The sequence below is a fragment of the Prunus avium genome, chromosome 2 (genome assembly GCF_965620075.1).
Source record: "Prunus avium chromosome 2, drPruAviu1.hap1.1, whole genome shotgun sequence".
Classification (NCBI taxonomy): domain Eukaryota; kingdom Viridiplantae; phylum Streptophyta; class Magnoliopsida; order Rosales; family Rosaceae; genus Prunus; species Prunus avium.
In genome coordinates, this window is record NC_142285.1 from 32,222,484 (window position 1) to 32,239,403 (window position 16,920).

General features: G+C 39.3%; 2 protein-coding genes across 4 annotated transcripts; one reads left to right on the forward strand and one right to left on the reverse strand.

Annotated features, from left to right (window-relative positions):
• Positions 1-123: 123 nt before the first annotated feature.
• On the reverse strand, positions 124-9,972 carry TTN1 (ARM repeat superfamily protein). Of its 3 annotated transcripts, none has more exons than XM_088249463.1 (18): positions 9,735-9,972; positions 9,393-9,617; positions 8,401-8,948; positions 7,613-7,715; positions 7,047-7,223; positions 6,437-6,628; positions 5,902-6,018; positions 5,593-5,697; positions 4,855-5,025; positions 4,550-4,765; positions 3,530-3,728; positions 3,003-3,208; positions 2,681-2,905; positions 2,028-2,588; positions 1,675-1,941; positions 998-1,042; positions 712-897; positions 124-574 (listed from the first exon to the last, which is right to left on the reverse strand). In XM_088249463.1, exons 2-18 carry the CDS (start codon positions 9,612-9,614, stop codon positions 287-289), a joined length of 3,828 nt encoding a protein of 1,275 aa, XP_088105589.1. In that variant the 5' UTR covers positions 9,615-9,617; positions 9,735-9,972; the 3' UTR covers positions 124-286. The 3 variants fall into 3 exon arrangements, 2 of the variants coding, with proteins under 2 accessions (XP_088105589.1, XP_088105588.1); XM_088249462.1 differs by having other exon boundaries at positions 9,393-9,673; XR_015834042.1 differs by lacking the exons at positions 124-574; positions 712-897 and having other exon boundaries at positions 1,675-1,882; positions 9,393-9,972.
• A 1,890-nt stretch (positions 9,973-11,862) lies between these two features.
• Positions 11,863-15,957, forward strand: LOC148296874 (uncharacterized). Its single transcript, XM_088248657.1, has one exon. The coding sequence runs from the start codon at positions 11,863-11,865 to the stop codon at positions 15,955-15,957; it is 4,095 nt and encodes a 1,364-aa protein (XP_088104783.1).
• The last annotated feature ends 963 nt before the right edge of the window (positions 15,958-16,920 follow it).

Below are 16,920 nucleotides of genomic sequence, written 5' to 3' on the forward strand. Positions count from 1 at the left end.
TCACACAAAAACACTTCTGACAAAATCTCAAAATTGTGCTCAGTTAATTCATCTCAGTGCATCTATTTACAAAGCACTGCTTACCAAACACTTATCATGAACATGATAAACAAGCAGATCAAATTACACAAACAAGCTCTCATATATTCATTCTTGATACGTATTTAGATCTTTGGAGATTCCCGAACAAAATTTCAGCAAGTATCTTGAAGCACACAGATAGAACTAAAGCAAACTACAGGGAAGGACGGTACTAGCAGAAATCCGAGCATTAGTTTTTTAGACTTTAGAATCCAGATGACTCAACTAACGAGGAATATGATGCATTTTCATCTGCTGTTGGCTTTCTGCTATCATCCTTATTTGAGACTCTGCTACTAGCCTTCCGAAGTATATCTGTGTCGAGTCCAGCCATATCGTACAACTCTAGCCTACGGATCTTCGCTGCTTCCAGGTCACCTTCCCAACAGGTTTCTGAAATAATTTCAAGTGCTTTCTCTATCTTGTCCTCGGCCACAAGACCCCCATTTTGCAAGAGGACAAGGTAAACTTGTTCAGCAGAAGCTTTCCGTATCTGCGTTGAGGAAAGAACAAATATAATCCGTTAAGAGAGAATTCACTCTGAAAGCAAGATGCTTCATGTAAAGGAGGCAATGCAATTATGAATAGGGTTTTAATTCATAAACACTTAAACTTCATGGAACCACAAACCTTAGGGTAGCGATGGCCTAGAAAACTGAGAAGATGAGAGAAGGCCCGAGTGTTTATTGATTCCGAAACTGAAGCAATATATCCAAGTATTGCAATGCCTGCATATAGTTTGGAGAAATCCCTTGACCCTTTTAATTCAACTTCCAGAGAATCCAAAACACCGGTACAGAAAACGAGTGTATGAGCCTGTTTATTGAAATTCAGATCCAAATAAATCATCATATATAATCGTGAGAGAGGCAAAAAACCATATAGAGCCAAAAGTTTCAAGATGATAAGGGCTAACCTCCATACTCAACAATATCTGTTTGCTGAATAGAATCTCGATGGTCTGCAATACCAAAGAGATTTCATCAAAATCAAGGAACTTGACCAAGCAAGGCAGGAAAATGTTGCACTAAAACTAGATAATAAAAAAATTGTGCAAGCTTAATGTCCGAGTTGTAATATAAGTGGGAAGGCACACAAACAAACAAACATGAGAAAATGAATAAAAAGAAATTAGGGAGCTAATCTAGTTAAGTTTATAGCTATAATTTACTGCGATGATGGGCAAATAGGTTATGAACTTGTTTACACATGGTCGTGACATCCTCTCTGTGAAGCCAGCCAAGGAGGTAGAAGGAAACAAAAAGCTAACTAATTACTTAACTCTGCTTTCTCATATTTTACAACCATGTGGTTACATAATTACATTAACATCAATATCGATATTGATTCCCAAATAAATAAAGATCTCCAGCACATAAGTTATAGGTATGTGTACGTAGAAAACATATAAAGTAATCAAGAAATAAGTACAATAATAAACCAGTCTTGCCCTTTTACTAGAATGAGGGGCAGAAAAATTTGGTCACCTAATAGTAGGGCATGCAATCAAGAAAAGAAGGGCCCCCCATTCCTTTAATTGCCATAAAACGATAAGATTCATATTTCTAAGCAATAGGTTTTATCTGAGACTACCTTCAATGCAGGCACAATGACTCTGTCGCATCTCCCGTACCGCTGGAGAACCCAAAGCATGTCAGTAGATAGCATATACTCTCTGGACCTCTCCTTCTGGTCTTCACTTTCTACCACTTGAAGATACTCTAACAATGCTGTGAGTGATGCCTTCCTTAAATAATCTTGCAACCCACCAATAGAGATAACCAACCCAGATAGCACTGATCTGCTAAAACAGCCAAATTGAAGCAATTGTACAAAACGAGGATATGAAAAAGCTGGTACCTACAAGCAAGTACATGATGGGCTCTCCGTCAAAGAACTTCAATTATTTACCAACAATAGTATAGATTTGGACAGTGTATACTTACCCCCCACTTTAAATCAGCTTTATTAGGAACAATTTCTTCCAACTTTTTCCTGTGTGGTATATGTGGGACATAGGCTATCTTGTTGTACAAAATCCTCTGTAGCACCTTTGCAGCTGCTTCTCTCAGTTTATCCATCTTCTCTACCGCTTGCTTACATATTCCTCCAACTATACTGGTAGCAAGATTTGCATCAAACAATGAATACAACTGGTTACTGTCATCACTGTTCTGCAACTCCAGAACAGAATCGATTTGACCTGATCTTCCAGTGAGACCAACAGAATCTCTCTTGCATAGTATATATGTACATCTCTCAAGGCCATCCATAGCAGCCTCACGCACCCAAGAACCCACATCACCTCTGTTATCAACGGAATAGTCATCAAGAGCTTTCAATAAAGTCATCATTATTTCGTCCTTGATGAGAAGGAACAAAGACATGTCATCCTCCACAGTATCAATACCAGAATGTTCTTTTTCCTGAGCTAATGCTTCACACACTGACACAAGTCCTTTGACAGCATTGACTCGTGCTTCGGCATCTCTGTCATCAGGGTTATCCTGCATATGAAGTATAGTCAATTAGGAGATCATCATTTATATTTTGCACCAAAAGAGGAGAAAGGCAATGAGATTTAAAACTTCTTTTACACCTCAATTGCACAACAGGTACAAAGCTTCAGGAGCACATCCTTCCACCTGTGGGCAAAAAGTTCACGTGGCAAAACACCTATCGCTAATGCTGATCCTCTTCTTACAGCCACATTTGGGTCAGTCAAGAGTTCTAGGTACTTTGATGTTATATCACCAGTTCTACCAACAGATGCAGCAACCAGATATGCTTGGACGAAGTGCTTCAGAGCATTAACAGCAGCATCCTGCATATCACATTGAAAAACTTGATTCACAATTCAGATATCACAAAGAAATAAAATAAGCAATTAGCTACAAGCCTTCACAATAAGAAATAACCACCTGAATCTGAGAATTAGGATGCCTCAAATTCTCATTAAGTGTATCAAGCAAACTGCGCTTTATCTTTTCTGGCAGTGACACAGAAGATATCGATACACATTCGATGAACCGGGAAACAGCTGAACGCATAATTTCTCCACCTTTTCCACGATAAAGGCGTGCTTTCTCAATAGCAAGTACAACACCAGCAACACGCTTTTGCTTATCTGATGACAAGTTATACACTATCATAATGGTTTTTGCAATCAAGACCATAACCGGTAAACAAGAACCATTCAGAAAAGGCAAAAATTTTAAATTAATCAAAAAAATAAAAAAATTTATGCTTTTATGTACACGTTTTTTTCCCCCTATAATATTGTTTTCATTTCCAGGTATTACTTCTTCCCAAGTTCGGTTCCTAAGTTGGTTTATTTGAAATATACAAAGCAACATACAAAGATTCCTTTTAAATTTTAAATCTAAGAATTTAAATTTAGTGTACTCTGAGCTTTTCACTTATATTTCCAAGAGGTAAGAATACCAACCAGCGGAAAGAGCATAATCACATCGATGTAGTGCCAAAACTAGTTCCCCAGCTGCTAGTGTCGCTCCATGGCGCATGCACAAATCAGATGAGAGAGTACAAGGAATTATTTTCTCCAAAGCATAGTTTGAAAAATAGTCAGGATCGTATTTAACAAGTGCAGAAAGGGCCTCAGCAGCAAGTTCTCTCAAGCCTTTATCCTGATAACATTGAGTAATTACAAATCTCCATATTCTTCAGCATATTAAACTTGCTATAGCATGCTACAGTAACAAAAGTATTGATGCTGAATGATGAAATTCATAGGAATATGGACAAAATTTACAAAAGAAAATCACAATCTATGTGCTACTCAGAGCAAATCATGTATGCCAACAAAATTTTTGTTCTTACAACATTGTTGTGTCTTTTGTTTTTGTTTTTGTTTTGTCCTTTTACTGGTAGCAGTCACACTGACAAACACAATTAGTCACTTTTTACAGGTCCTTGGAATCAGGATTCTCACACCCGTCAGAGAAACATTCAAAGTTCAGACCTTTTCTTCCTTCTGAATGAATATACTACTACCTTCCACTGTTCCACACTACATAGAAAAGATTTCATGCTGCATGAATACATGAATTTTTCAGTACAGTACACAGAGTCTACCAGTAGCAATCTAAATTAACAACAAAAAAGAGAGACCTTTGAGAACCAACTTACTACTGACTTAACAACTGTTCTGCCAAAGTAATGGCCCAAGGCCCAAAGACTTGTCATGTACTAAGAGACCAACCAACAATTTTATGGGCTGGTTCAATAACTTATTTTCTTAAGCTAGTTTGTGACACATGAAGTTTTCCGAAGGAGTTACAAACTAGGTGATATATACAGTAAACATGCTTTATAAGTTCTATGGTGATATATAAACACATACTTTCCAGGCACAATTTCGTAGCTATGTTTGTGGAGAAAATAAGCTAAGGGGTGGAAACTGTACAAGCAGTTGAAATAAATCAAAACAATTCAAGTTAGAGCATACCCAATGACAAATTTTGCTATACAGCAGCTCATCCACGAATGGATAAAGATAACCCTCATATTGTGCAATAGAGACAGCAACATGAACGTAAGAGTTTACTCGTGAAGAAAGTGAAAAATAGTCAGCAGTATTCACTATGTCAATTCCATGTGGGTAACTACCCTGTCTTCCAACATTCTCCTGAAAAGCGGCTGCAGCTGCTCTTCTACAGTTCACCTAAGCATCATAAAAATAAAATTAAAAAACCAGAATCACATGTTGTATGAAACAATAGTGAAAATAATACTAATAGTAAAAGTTAGCACCTCACGATCGTAGCAGGCCACTGTTAGAAGGTGTGCTGCAAGCTGGTCCAATATATTTCTCATATCCTTGTGATAATATGCACGACCAAAAGCCCAACAAACATAAGCTGCAGCATCCCGTACATGAGATCCAACACTATGCGGACCTCTTCGAATATCATAGTGTAGTGCCTGTTTAGAAATTACTCATCATCAGTGCTAATTTCTATCCTCTGCAAGCCAAGCATTTATCTTTCTGGCACTTATGCATAAAAAGCGATTATAAAATGTATAGATAGGTATTACTAGAAAAGGATTCAAAAGTGATCATGATATATATATATATATATATATATATGCATTATAAATGTCAAAGTTTTCTAATTCAGCATTTACATTGATCATTAATCTTTCACTAAACTTCAACAGAGCAACAGCACCATATTAGAACAACCTAGTGCAGAGAAATTTTCAAGCTCAACATTACCTAAGGCCACAAAACCAAAGTAGAGTTCAAATATGACATATGTACCAAGAAGTATAGTACACCTACATCATATAACATAACGAAAAAAGAAACCGAAGAAAAAGAGAAAAGGCATTCAATTTATAATGTAAATGTAAAATCATTTCATTATTGAGGGAAAACTTTTGTCATTGGATCAATATGGCATACACTTTGATATGGTTGAACAAAAATGTCAACTAATATACACTAGATTTATAAGTGGGTAAGAGAAATATCAATTTTCAAGACACCTTCACGACAACAGGTACTACTTTAGGAAGGCTGATAGGTAAAAGCAACCCTCTCCGTGCCAATTCGGCCAATGCTAAGCAACCACCATGCCATGACCCATCACCCTGGAAAATATAACATCTCAGCACAAATGTTTGAACTACAAATTTGATATAATTTCAACTAACTAATGAAAGCACATAAAATGCAATATCTTAGAGGGTATGGTACACCATTTAAATATGAAAGATTTTCCAACATGAACAGTTTTAACCATTTTAATGGTAGGCGTGTGGAACAATAAGCTAAAGAAAGCACCCACACTATACCTCGCCTGGTGAAAATAGCTCCAAGACAGATGACAGGACCTCCTCTGAAAGAGCAGATGTAAGACATGAAGTAATGCGGCCAATACCTTTTGCAGCAGACCAACGCACAACTGTGTCCTGCATAAACATACCATTAGTAACAAGTAAATATCACATGAGCAAAAGGAAAGATAAGTTTAACAATAAAAGAGAAAAAAATAAAAAACTAAAACAAGGTTGAAAAACTGCCAATGTCAGTTTCTCTCTGGTTCAACCTATATCCGTGCAAAAGAAACTCTCATTTGTAGTTTGATAGGAGACTTAAAACTTATGGAAGAAGATGAAAGACAGGCATATTGAAATTAGTCCATGTCAAAAATAGTTGCTCACATCCCAAAAGGGAAGAGGAGATGTGATGAGCATTTATTCCTCAAGGACCACAAACTATTTTGAGGATTGCACCTCACGGATTAATCAAAAAGGTCGGTGAAAAGGATAAACCAGTTAGCTAAATTAAACAACTGTAATTACCACAAAGACAGATTGTTCCTCATACCGTATCTCTCAACCCAGTGAGTAACATCTCAATAATCTCCTCTACAACTTCTGGAACATCCATTTCTTCATCTTGCAGGCAGCTGGAACTTGGTTCTGAGTGTGAATCCTCAGTATTCAAAGCATAATTGCATTGACCAGTTTTTTCAGATGCAGACAAAGTAATGTTCTCTCCCAATGTTCTTTTCTTTCCCTGCATCAAAAGTCTATGGTTAAGGCAAGAGAAAGCCATCAGAGAAAAAAAAAATAGTAACGAGAAGAGATTGGGGCTTCTTTCCAAAGGCCCATCCATTGTAGTCCTGAATTTTAATCAATGTACGGAAAGAAAAAGAGGTTGTGTTCATAAGTCAAATGCGAAGAATCGCTTAATGTGCAACCCCACTCAAAAAATTTATACTTCTAAATACTCCAAAAAGTGCAACAAACAAAACTGAAAATAAAAATACCCAAGGTAGGACAAATAACTGGAATTGCAAAGTAAATACTTTCCAGTTGAAATGAAATAAAGTATAAATAAATTTAAGCATCTTAACCATTGATGTTCAAAAATTATCCCAACTCAATTGAAGTTTGGAATTTTAAAAAAGTGTAAAGAATTTAGCATTTCTAACCACATAGCGCCATGAAGGTGTATGATGAGGGAGGCAAGTAAGCCCAATCCTCTGAGTTAATTTCATCAGATACTTGCGAAGCAATGGACTTCGAGATGCATTGCTAGACTTGATCAACAAAGAGGTGTCATTCCAAATAATAGGAACCACATCAAGCAAGAGTTTCCGCCCACCAACCTGTCTATGACAAATAGTATATAAGACAACGAAATATTAAGACCAAGACAGTATGAATGGCAACCAATTTTGAAAATAGATATCTGATGTAAGTAAATTGTAGCATCCATAAGTGATCCAGCACATATGAAGCATTTATATCAGAAGTTAAAGGAAATTTTAAGCGAAAATGGAAATGGTTGAATATGTTATCAGGTTAAAGCATCAAATGCAATATGCACCATGCAATCCTCTGAAATTTCATTGTACTTGCTAATTCATACTTGAGTGTTTTGTAGGGTCACAATTATTGCTCCTTAAGACATTATCTTTTTATATAATTAAGATGGAACATTGCAAACTATATTTGGGTTCAGAATAGTACGAACAACAAAGAAGTAAAAGCAGACCTTGAAAACAGCAGCCAGTGCTTCCGTAGCTCCAAGTAACCGGAAGTGATTGATGACATCATCCGTCAGAGAAGATAGGACTTCATGTGCCCACTCAACAAAGCTGAAGAAGAAACGGGTAAGAAAAAAACAATAATATGAGTGCTCTTGAATTTCAGCATAATAGCTAAGAAATAAATGACAATAGAAGCATGCACATGAGCATGTGTGTGTGTGTGTGTGTGTGTGTGTGTGTGTGTGTGTGTGTGTGTGTGTGTGTATGTACATGAGGTTAAGTATATTCATATGAAACTTATCATGTTCTAAGCCATTGGATGAAAATCTAACTGTTCAAACAACAACCTCTTAGAGCATGTAAGTAACGATATGTTTCCTATTAACTGTTGGATGAATCCAACGAGATATAAGTAAACTGTTAAATAAGTTGACATCAGGTCCTCTCTATATGTATCACACAAATGTACGCTCATCATGTTTATGGGAATAAGAAATATCAGAAGAACTACCATCTATTTTTTTTTTTTTTTTAAACAATTAGCTGTAAAACCAATATCAAGATTTGAAATGTGTTCTTCAAAAAAATTGGACAAATATATGGTGAAGCAGAAAGAAAAACAAGAACGTATTCTCTTGGATACAAGGTTAAATAACAATAAATACAACAGGCCTAACTTCACAGCTAGCACTCATTTACAAGATCGATCAATTATTAAACCCATAAGCATGCAATGTTAAAGTAGAAAGTTGGTAAGCAACAGTTTATGACCTATATGCATGATAAAAGAAACCTGGAAAAGGCCTTTGGCATGTCTGGACGCGTTAGAAGCTTTGATAGCAGCAAAGCAGCTATAGTACGCATAGGGCCAGCATTTGAAAGGTAATCTTTGGAGAACCCTATTATCCTCAATACCAGAGGAGCTGGCTCAAGTTTTCCGAGGTTACTGTTGTTTGCAATGCTAGTATCAACAGTGGAGATATCAAACGGAACCAACACAAGTATAGAAAGCCACAAAAGCATCACACATTTAGCCTCCATCTCTCCTGTACTTTCCTGTCGCAGTGATGACACCGAACTTGTGTGATGGCACTTCTCCAGGAGAGACACAGCAAGTTCCAAGTCAGATACTTGATGAGGGAAGAACCTGACAACAGCCTTGTATCCACAAACTGTGACCAGAGAATAGATAATGATACATATAGGTTTAATTACTTTAAGAATTTCATCTGACGCTGCACCCAATTCAACTGTTTTGGAGCGCACAATAAACATCAGCGGGGAAACAATGCTCTCCAGGTAAGGTTCTACTAATTGACCCTGTTCTTGATACTTGTCCATCTACATACACAAAATGAGCAACTTCTTAACATAATACAAAAGCATTCTTTCAAGTTGAACATGCTTTGAAAGACAAATTTAGAAACCAACTTGAATTAGTGTAAATCACAAACTCCATGACCAAACCTAAGTTATATATAATCACTAGAGTCCAACTCCAATCACAAAACCCTACTCTTAACGTCGTGGATCCTAAAAATACAAGAAATTGAGTACAACCCACAAATGCAAAACCAAAACCAATTCATTTCAGTGCCACAAAATGGGTGTCGAACACAAACCTAAATAAGCGAACTTAATTCATATCTTCTTCACCTAAAATTGTCTCTAATCACAAAGTTGATAGAAAATGGTCTTATCTAATAGCAATTCCAAATGGGTTCAAACCAAAAATCCGATCTTGCAAATGCAGCAAACAATAAGAGAGATGGAAGAGAGAGTTACAATGGATCGGATCTTGTGGGGAGCGGATGGATCGGAGACGCGTCCATTGGATACGATGTCATTCAAGATGGACTTGACGAGCTTCCATTCTTGAAGGAAGTACTTTTGGAGCACTGCCTCCTTGGCACCATGCTCGTCGTCATCTTCCTCACCCATTGGCACTGATAGTGCTAACTCCATCTCATGTTTGTGCTTTGGGTTTTCTTCTGCCATGGCTGCCATTTTCTAGGAAGAGAAATGAGGGAGAAGAAGGTCTTCAGTTCCCGCCTTTGTTACTGAAACTGGGGCTATTGAGCGTTAGGGAGAGTTTAGTCTGTGTCTAAAATGACCAGAAGTGCTCACCTGAGAACCAAATTTTGAGGGACTCCGAGCGCCAAACTCATCTCACCCATTGGATTAATCCAACGGTGTCTAATATAGTAGCTTTAAAAGTCCAAGAAGAGACAGGAGTTGGGGTTGCGATTAGGGTTCGTGAAGTGGGTTACAGAAACAGGTTGGAAAGTCTATATGGGTCTAACGAGTTGTTTAAGTTACTGAGACTACAAAAGATTCAAATCTAAAGGTGGCAAGTGGGTTTAATCTCACGCGCGGGTTTTCTCACCTCTGAACTTTGGCTCTCTCGCACCTCCCTTCCAGGACCCCGCCCCTGCGGCGGCGTTCAGATCTGTTTTCAAATCTTCCCAGCTACACATCCCATGGAGGGCAAGTCTCCTGGGGTATTTCTACAGAACTATCGAATGACCAAACGAAACCGAACTACAGCTGATTGCGATGCTGAGCCGGAACGGTCCACGCCTACCCTTTCAAATCAAGTGATGGAAGTTGAGCCGACCCAGGTGCCTGCAGTGTCCGCTGGCGCTGTAAGTTTTCGAGATAAGCTCTTAAACAAATCAGATACTCTTAAGAATGTTGGTATTGCTATTAACTGCCTTGAGGATAACTATAAGGATTTGAACGACGAAGAGGATGTGACTATCTCGCGAGGTGATCGTGGTCCTTGTATCCAATTCTCTGAACGCGCTATGTCTCGGTTATGTAAGCCTTGGGAGAACGCTCTAATCATCAAACTCCTTGGTCGCTCCCACACTTACAACTACCTCCATGCTCGGCTTCAGCAAAAATGGGGGTTGAAAGGGGGATGGAAACTGGTGGATTTAATGCACGATTACTTTGTGGTCAAATTCGATCTTGAGGAGGATCTCAATTTTGTTTTAACTGGGGGGCCGTGGATCATTGCAGGACAGTATTTAGTTATGCAACATTGGAGACCAGGGTTTTGTCCGGCAACTGCCCAAACTACAAGAATGGCGGCTTGGGTTCGTGTCTCTGCAATACAGCTTGAGTGCTTTGATGTATGGGCCTTGAAGCTTATTGGCAATCTGTTGGGAAGGCTGTTAAAAATTGATGCTCTTACTACCTCCCAAAACAGGGGAAAATTTGCTCGCCTTTGCGTTGAATTAGATTTGACCAAACCTCTGGAAGCTTTTATCCAAATCAACCAAACATGGTATAACATTGAATATGAAGGACTACCTGAAATCTGTTTCTTGTGTGGTCGCTATGGGCACAAGAGAGAGAACTGCGAAATGAACAAGAATGAGAATTGCGAGATGAACGGCACCGGAAAAACTAATTTGGGTGGAGAAGGGCAGACTTCAAAGGATGGCCTTGGAGCTGAGGTAGAAAGGGTTGCTACTAAGGAAAAAGACGGTACTGATGCTTGTATGGATGGTCTGAGAGGGCCTTGGATGATTGTGACACCTCGCAGAAAACCCAAGCATATAGCAAATGATAAGGGTAACAAGGTACCTGCAGGCAAGAATAATGGATCTCGTTTTGATGTCTTACGACAAGTGGGAGAAACCCCTGTTATGGGAGAAAGCTTGGCTAATGGTCATAAGGCACATACGGGCAAAACTCAAGCTGGCTCATCCATGAGGGATGCGGATATAGGACCAAAAGTTTGGACAAAATCTACCACCAATTTAGTTGGTAGTCGGACAGCTTTGATTGACATCTCTAATGCAATGGTGGAAGAAAATGCCACTAGAAAAACGAATTCCAAGATCACTGATGGGCCTGCAAGTTTGAACCCTGGAACCTTGGTCAATAGGGGTAAAATGATTATTGGTGGCAAAAGGATAGTGCAACAGATTTCAGTCCAAGAGCAACTAAACAGCTGGATACAGGGAAATAAAGAATATAATGACAAAGGCACTTATATCTTTGGTCACCAACCACCTAATATTGGTGCGAGTAATATTGAACATGATGAAGACTGTGACACAGAGTTTGATGATGCACATGAAGGTGAGATACAGCAAGAACATATGGAGATCTCCGAGGGACAAAATGAACCTTCACTTGATGAGAAGATTATTGAGAATAATCCCTTCATTATTGAAGGTATGCCTCTTGGCCTCTAAATCGGGTGTAGCCCATGGGATACGTATACTTCTGCTAGTGATTTATGGATTTAGTCTGCTGGAATGTTAGAGGTGCTGCTTGCACTAGTTTTCGAAATAATGTTGTGGAGTTGATTCGCACACATCACCTGGATCTGTTGTTTATTTGCGAACCGAGGATTAGTGGAAAGAAAGCTCTTGATATGGCCAAATCCCTTGGTTTCTCTTCTTTTGAAATTGTGGATCCCGTGGGCTTCTCTGGAGGTTTGTGGTTGCTTTGGAATGAAAACAAGATTAACATCCAGATTTTGGGCACTACTGACCAAGCTATTACTTCGTGTGTCTCCTGGCATGGTCAAGCTCCTTGGATTCTGACTACCATTTATGCTAAGCCTTGTGCAAGCAAAAGGGCTATGCTTTGGGACTACCTCAACTTTGTGGCTAGTTGCCATCAATTACCTTGGATTCTTGCGGGTGACTTCAATGAGATGTTATTTATGGAAGACAAACTTGGGGGTGCCAACCCGTACAGGCTGAAAGGCTTCAACAAGTGGTTTACGGAAAATGATATGATTGACTTGGGTTACTCGGGGCCTAAATTTACTTGGACCAATAATAGGGTTTTTGAAAGACTTGATAGAGCTGTTTGCAACCTAAATTGGAGGCAAATGTTTCCTGATGCGAATGTGTTGCATATTCCGAGAACCAAATCCGATCATTGCCCCATCAAAATTTGCTTACAGTCCCGCCAGATCTCCTCCCCAATTGCTAGACCCTTTAGATTTGAAGCGATGTGGATGCAGCATGGAAACTTCAAAGACTTTGTGACGCAGAAATGGGGACAGATTCCGGGATCTGCTCTTGACAAGTCCTATGGGCTTATTCCACATCTGAAACAGTGGAACCACAATACTTTTGGCCATTTAAAACGTAAGAAAACGCTTATTCTTGCTAGATTGGATGGTATCCAAAAAGCCTTATGCCATTGCCAAAGCACGTCTCTGTTTATGCTGGAGGATTCCTTGGTGCAGGATTATAATGCGTTACTTGACCAGGAGGCATTATTTTGGCAACAAAAATCGCGGCTTCAATGGCTACAAGATGGAGATAGAAATACAAAATTTTTCCATATGACAACTATAATAAGGAGAAGGAGAAATAAGATTGAGAGACTGAAAGCTGATGATGGTATTTGGGTGGAGGAGGCTAATGGCTTGAAAAACCTTGCTGTTAACTATTTTTCCAAATTATTCTCACAGGGCCACTTAGTTCCTACTCACATGGCCATACCTAATTTGTTCCCAGGTTTGGCACGTGCTGATCTTTCTAATTTGGTGAAGCCAGTTGATTTTTATGAGATTAAAGATAGCCTTTTTAATATTGGCAATCTCAAAGCTCCAGGAGTGGATGGTTTCCCAGCTGGGTTTTATCAAAATAATTGGTCCTTTTGTGCCAATGACATTGGCGACTTGGTCTGCAATGTCTTCAATGAAGGGGTTGTGCCTACGAATCTGAATGAGACCCTCATTACCTTGGTCCCCAAAATTGACAGCCCGCAAAATATGACCCATTTCAGGCCCATTAGCTTGTGCTGTACTCTCTATAAAGTCATCTCCAAAATAATTGTTGCTCGGCTGCGTCCGCTCATGGCGGATCTGATAAGCCCTCATCAAGTCAGTTTTGTGCCAGGTAGGCAAATTTCTGATAACATTGTTATTGCGCAAGAACTTATGCACAAATTTCTTGCTTCTAAAGGAAAAAAAGGTTTCTGTGCTTGGAAAATTGACTTGTCAAAGGCTTATGATAGATTGAGTTGGAGCTTCATTGAGTATGTCCTGAATGAATTGTCTTTACCCCCGCAATTTATCAAATTGATTATGGCTTGTGTTTCTACTGTTAACTATAGAATTTGCATTAATGGGGAGCTTACTGAGGCCTTTACCCCCAAGTGCGGGATTAGGCAAGGTGATCCGCTATCACCTTATTTGTTTGTGCTTTGTATTGAAAAATTAGCTCATATTGTGATGGATGCTGTGAATAGTAAAAGATGGAATCCTGTGAAACCTTCGCAGTCTGGCCCCGCTATTTCCCACCTGTTTTTTGCAGATGATCTACTTCTTTTCGCTGAAGCTACCCCTAAGCAAGCTCGGGTTATGAAACACTGCTTAGATACTTTCTGCAAAGCCTCAGGTCAGACAGTTAATTTTGAGAAATCCATGATCTATTGCTCTCCTAACACATGCAGTGTTGTGGCTAGTGAAATCAGCTATATTTGTGGATCTCCTCTCACTACAAATTTAGGCAGATACTTGGGCATGCCTCTGCTGCACTCCAGAATAAATAGAACTACTTATCATAGCCTGATCGATAGAGTTAATAAACGGTTAGCAGGATGGAAAAGCAAGTTATTATCTCTAGCTGGGAGGGCCACTTTGATTATGGCAGTTACGGCATCAATCCCTGTCTATGCTATGCAAACTGTCAAACTCCCTGCAAGCACGTGTGATAGCTTGGACCGCCTAAATCGTAACTTTTTCTGGGGGGGAAGTGGGACAAAACAAAAGACTCACTTATGCCAATGGAACTTAGCTTGCCGCCCCAAGAACAAAGGGGGCCTGGGCTTCAAAAAAACTTCAGATATGAACCAAGCTCTACTGGCTAAAATGGGGTGGCGACTCCATCGAGGGGACCCGGGACTGTGGGCAAAAATTTTTGAAGAAAAATATATGAAGGGCCATTCTATCTTAGAGAACACTCTCCAAGGAAAAAAGGGCTGCTCCTCCACTTGGAGAGGTATTTTACATGGAGCTGAGTTACTCAGGCAAGGTATGATTTGGAGGATAGGTAAAGGGGACAGTGTCCATTTCTGGAATGATAGGTGGATCTCTAACATCCCTCTCATCCAGCATGAAGGTATCGTAAGGCCTGCCCAACTTGATTGTACAGTTTCTGAGTTCATGAAAGACGACTGGTGGGATGTTGATAAGTTGAGAACTATGCTCAGTGAGGATTTGGTCCAAAAGATTGTTAGTTACCCTATTGGTTTTGGTACTAACCTGAGGGACATTCATATATGGGACTCTACCGCTAATGGTGTGTTCACTGTCAAATCTGCTTATGATTTGTTGTTCAGAGACGTTGGTCGTTCTGATCCCTTCTGGGATGTGCTTTGGAAAATTAATGTTCCTCCTAAACTGAAAGTCTTCTTCTGGTTGGTGTACCAAGACAAAATCCTGACAAATGAACAGAGAACTAAAAGAAACTTAACCACAGACCCTTCTTGCAGCCTCTGTGGTTGGCACTCTGAATCTGTCCTCCATCTCTTCAGAGAGTGTCCTAATGCCATAAAGGTCTGGGACGCTGTCTGCACTCCTAGACAACTCTCTAACCTATCTACTACTAGTTTGCAAATCTGGCTTATGGGGAATTTGTGCTCTAAGGCTACTTGGGGGGCTGGTCTGCCTTGGTCCTCTGTGTTCTTGTTCACATGCTGGTTTATCTGGAAATGGAGGAACCATTATATATTTACTGATAAGAAGGAGTTGCCTCCTTATCCGCAAAGAATAATTCTCCACGCAATTAATGACTGGGTTGATTCTTCCACTGTACCGAGTGGAAAAAAACCCAAAGTGTTGATTTCGCTTGTTTGGGAGCTGCCTGCAAATGGCCTCTTTAAATTGAACATTGATGGCTCTAGGAAATCTCTGTCTGGAGCTGCTGGTGCGGGAGGGGTCATCCGGGACTCTATGGGAGATTGGAAGGGTGGCTTCGCTGTGAACTTGGGCAAGGGCCAGATTTTGGAAGCTGAAATGTGGAGTTTGTTCTTTGGTTTGAAGCTGGCTGTTGATAAAAGGCTTTTCCCTTTGATTGTTGAGATGGACTCTGCCATTGCCGTCCACTTAGCCAATAAGGCTGCTGTTGATGAACTACATCCTCTTGCTGGATTAATTGCAAGCTGCAGAAACCTCATGAATATGTTGAATATCTGTGATGTCAATCATATTTACAGAGAGAAGAATCGCTTAGCGGACTGCCTGGCCACTTGGAGCTATAATATTGATCTGGGATTATGCGTTTTTGATACTGTGCCTCCTTGGGCTGCTACAATCCTAGTGGAGGATATTGTAGGGGTTGCCCAACCCCGCTTAGTTTGTTTGTAGTCCTTTTTGTTAGGGGCGCTGCCCTCATCCTTTTACCAAAAAAAAAAGTTACTGAGACTACAAGCCGTTGGATTAATCCAACGGGTGATATGTGTTTGGCGCTCAGAGTCCCTCAAATTTTGGTCCCCAGGCGAGTACTTCTGCTAAAATGACATCAATTTTGGGGTCGTTTTTCGATTAAGCATCCAACTTAATTTGATTAGTTTTCGATACAAATAATAATAATTTAATTTATCAATCTAATAATAGATCAATTTATTTTTAATATAATAAAACTGATAGTTTAAACTACTACAATTGATCGGAAGGGATCAAACTCAGTGTAAGGAATTGAACAAAGTACATTGGCCTAATAAGGGGTTAAGATATCGTATTGCTTCAAGGAAAGATTACAGGATACGTATAGACAAAACCCCATCCTCACTCTCATTTTCTTTTTTATTTTAGCATAAAAAATGAAAACTAAAAACTAAAAACGAAATGATTATAAAAAAGACCCTACAAAATTTAGATTTTAAATTTTAACTCTTAAGTTTACCCCAAAACTATTATTCAATCGACTGTGAGTGAAGGAGCTTTGTCTAAGCTCAAAGACTAAAATCATTGCTTGCAATGTTGTATTGTCAAATTAATGTTAATCTGCGGTAATTAACTTGTACAAGTCTCCCCAAAAATAAAAAATGCATTCAAATCATCCGAGGCAAACTTTCGCCGCACTTAAAACATGCAAGTCCCCATATTAATCAACTTCTTTATATAATATGCCAATCGGTGAAGCTGTTATTGAGTTAAATTGAACCCAAAGTCTCATCTATAAAGCTAATAGCTTATCATCCTCATGAGTTGGCAGCAATATAATGGCAATGAATTAGGGTCAGCTAAACCAAAAAATCATTCTATGTACCAAGCCTCAGGATTTCCTTTAACAATTGCCCCTTTTTTTTTCATATCAACAGTAGTCGT

What these genes read in the sequence shown, in the direction of transcription:
- TTN1 (XM_088249463.1), bottom strand. Translation starts at nt 9,614, where the DNA reads ATGGCAGCCATGGCAGAAGAAAACCCAAAGCACAAACATGAGATGGAG. An exon ending in ATAGCAAAATTTGTCATTGG is followed by an intron (nt 3,729 to 4,549) that starts GTATGCTCTAAC and finishes CAATGTTATCAG; the next exon opens with GATAAAGGCTTGAGAGAACT. An exon ending in TAGGCCATCGCTACCCTAAG is followed by an intron (nt 575 to 711) that starts GTTTGTGGTTCC and finishes TCCTCAACGCAG; the next exon opens with ATACGGAAAGCTTCTGCTGA.
- LOC148296874 (XM_088248657.1), top strand. Translation starts at nt 11,863, where the DNA reads ATGGATTTAGTCTGCTGGAATGTTAGAGGTGCTGCTTGCACTAGTTTT.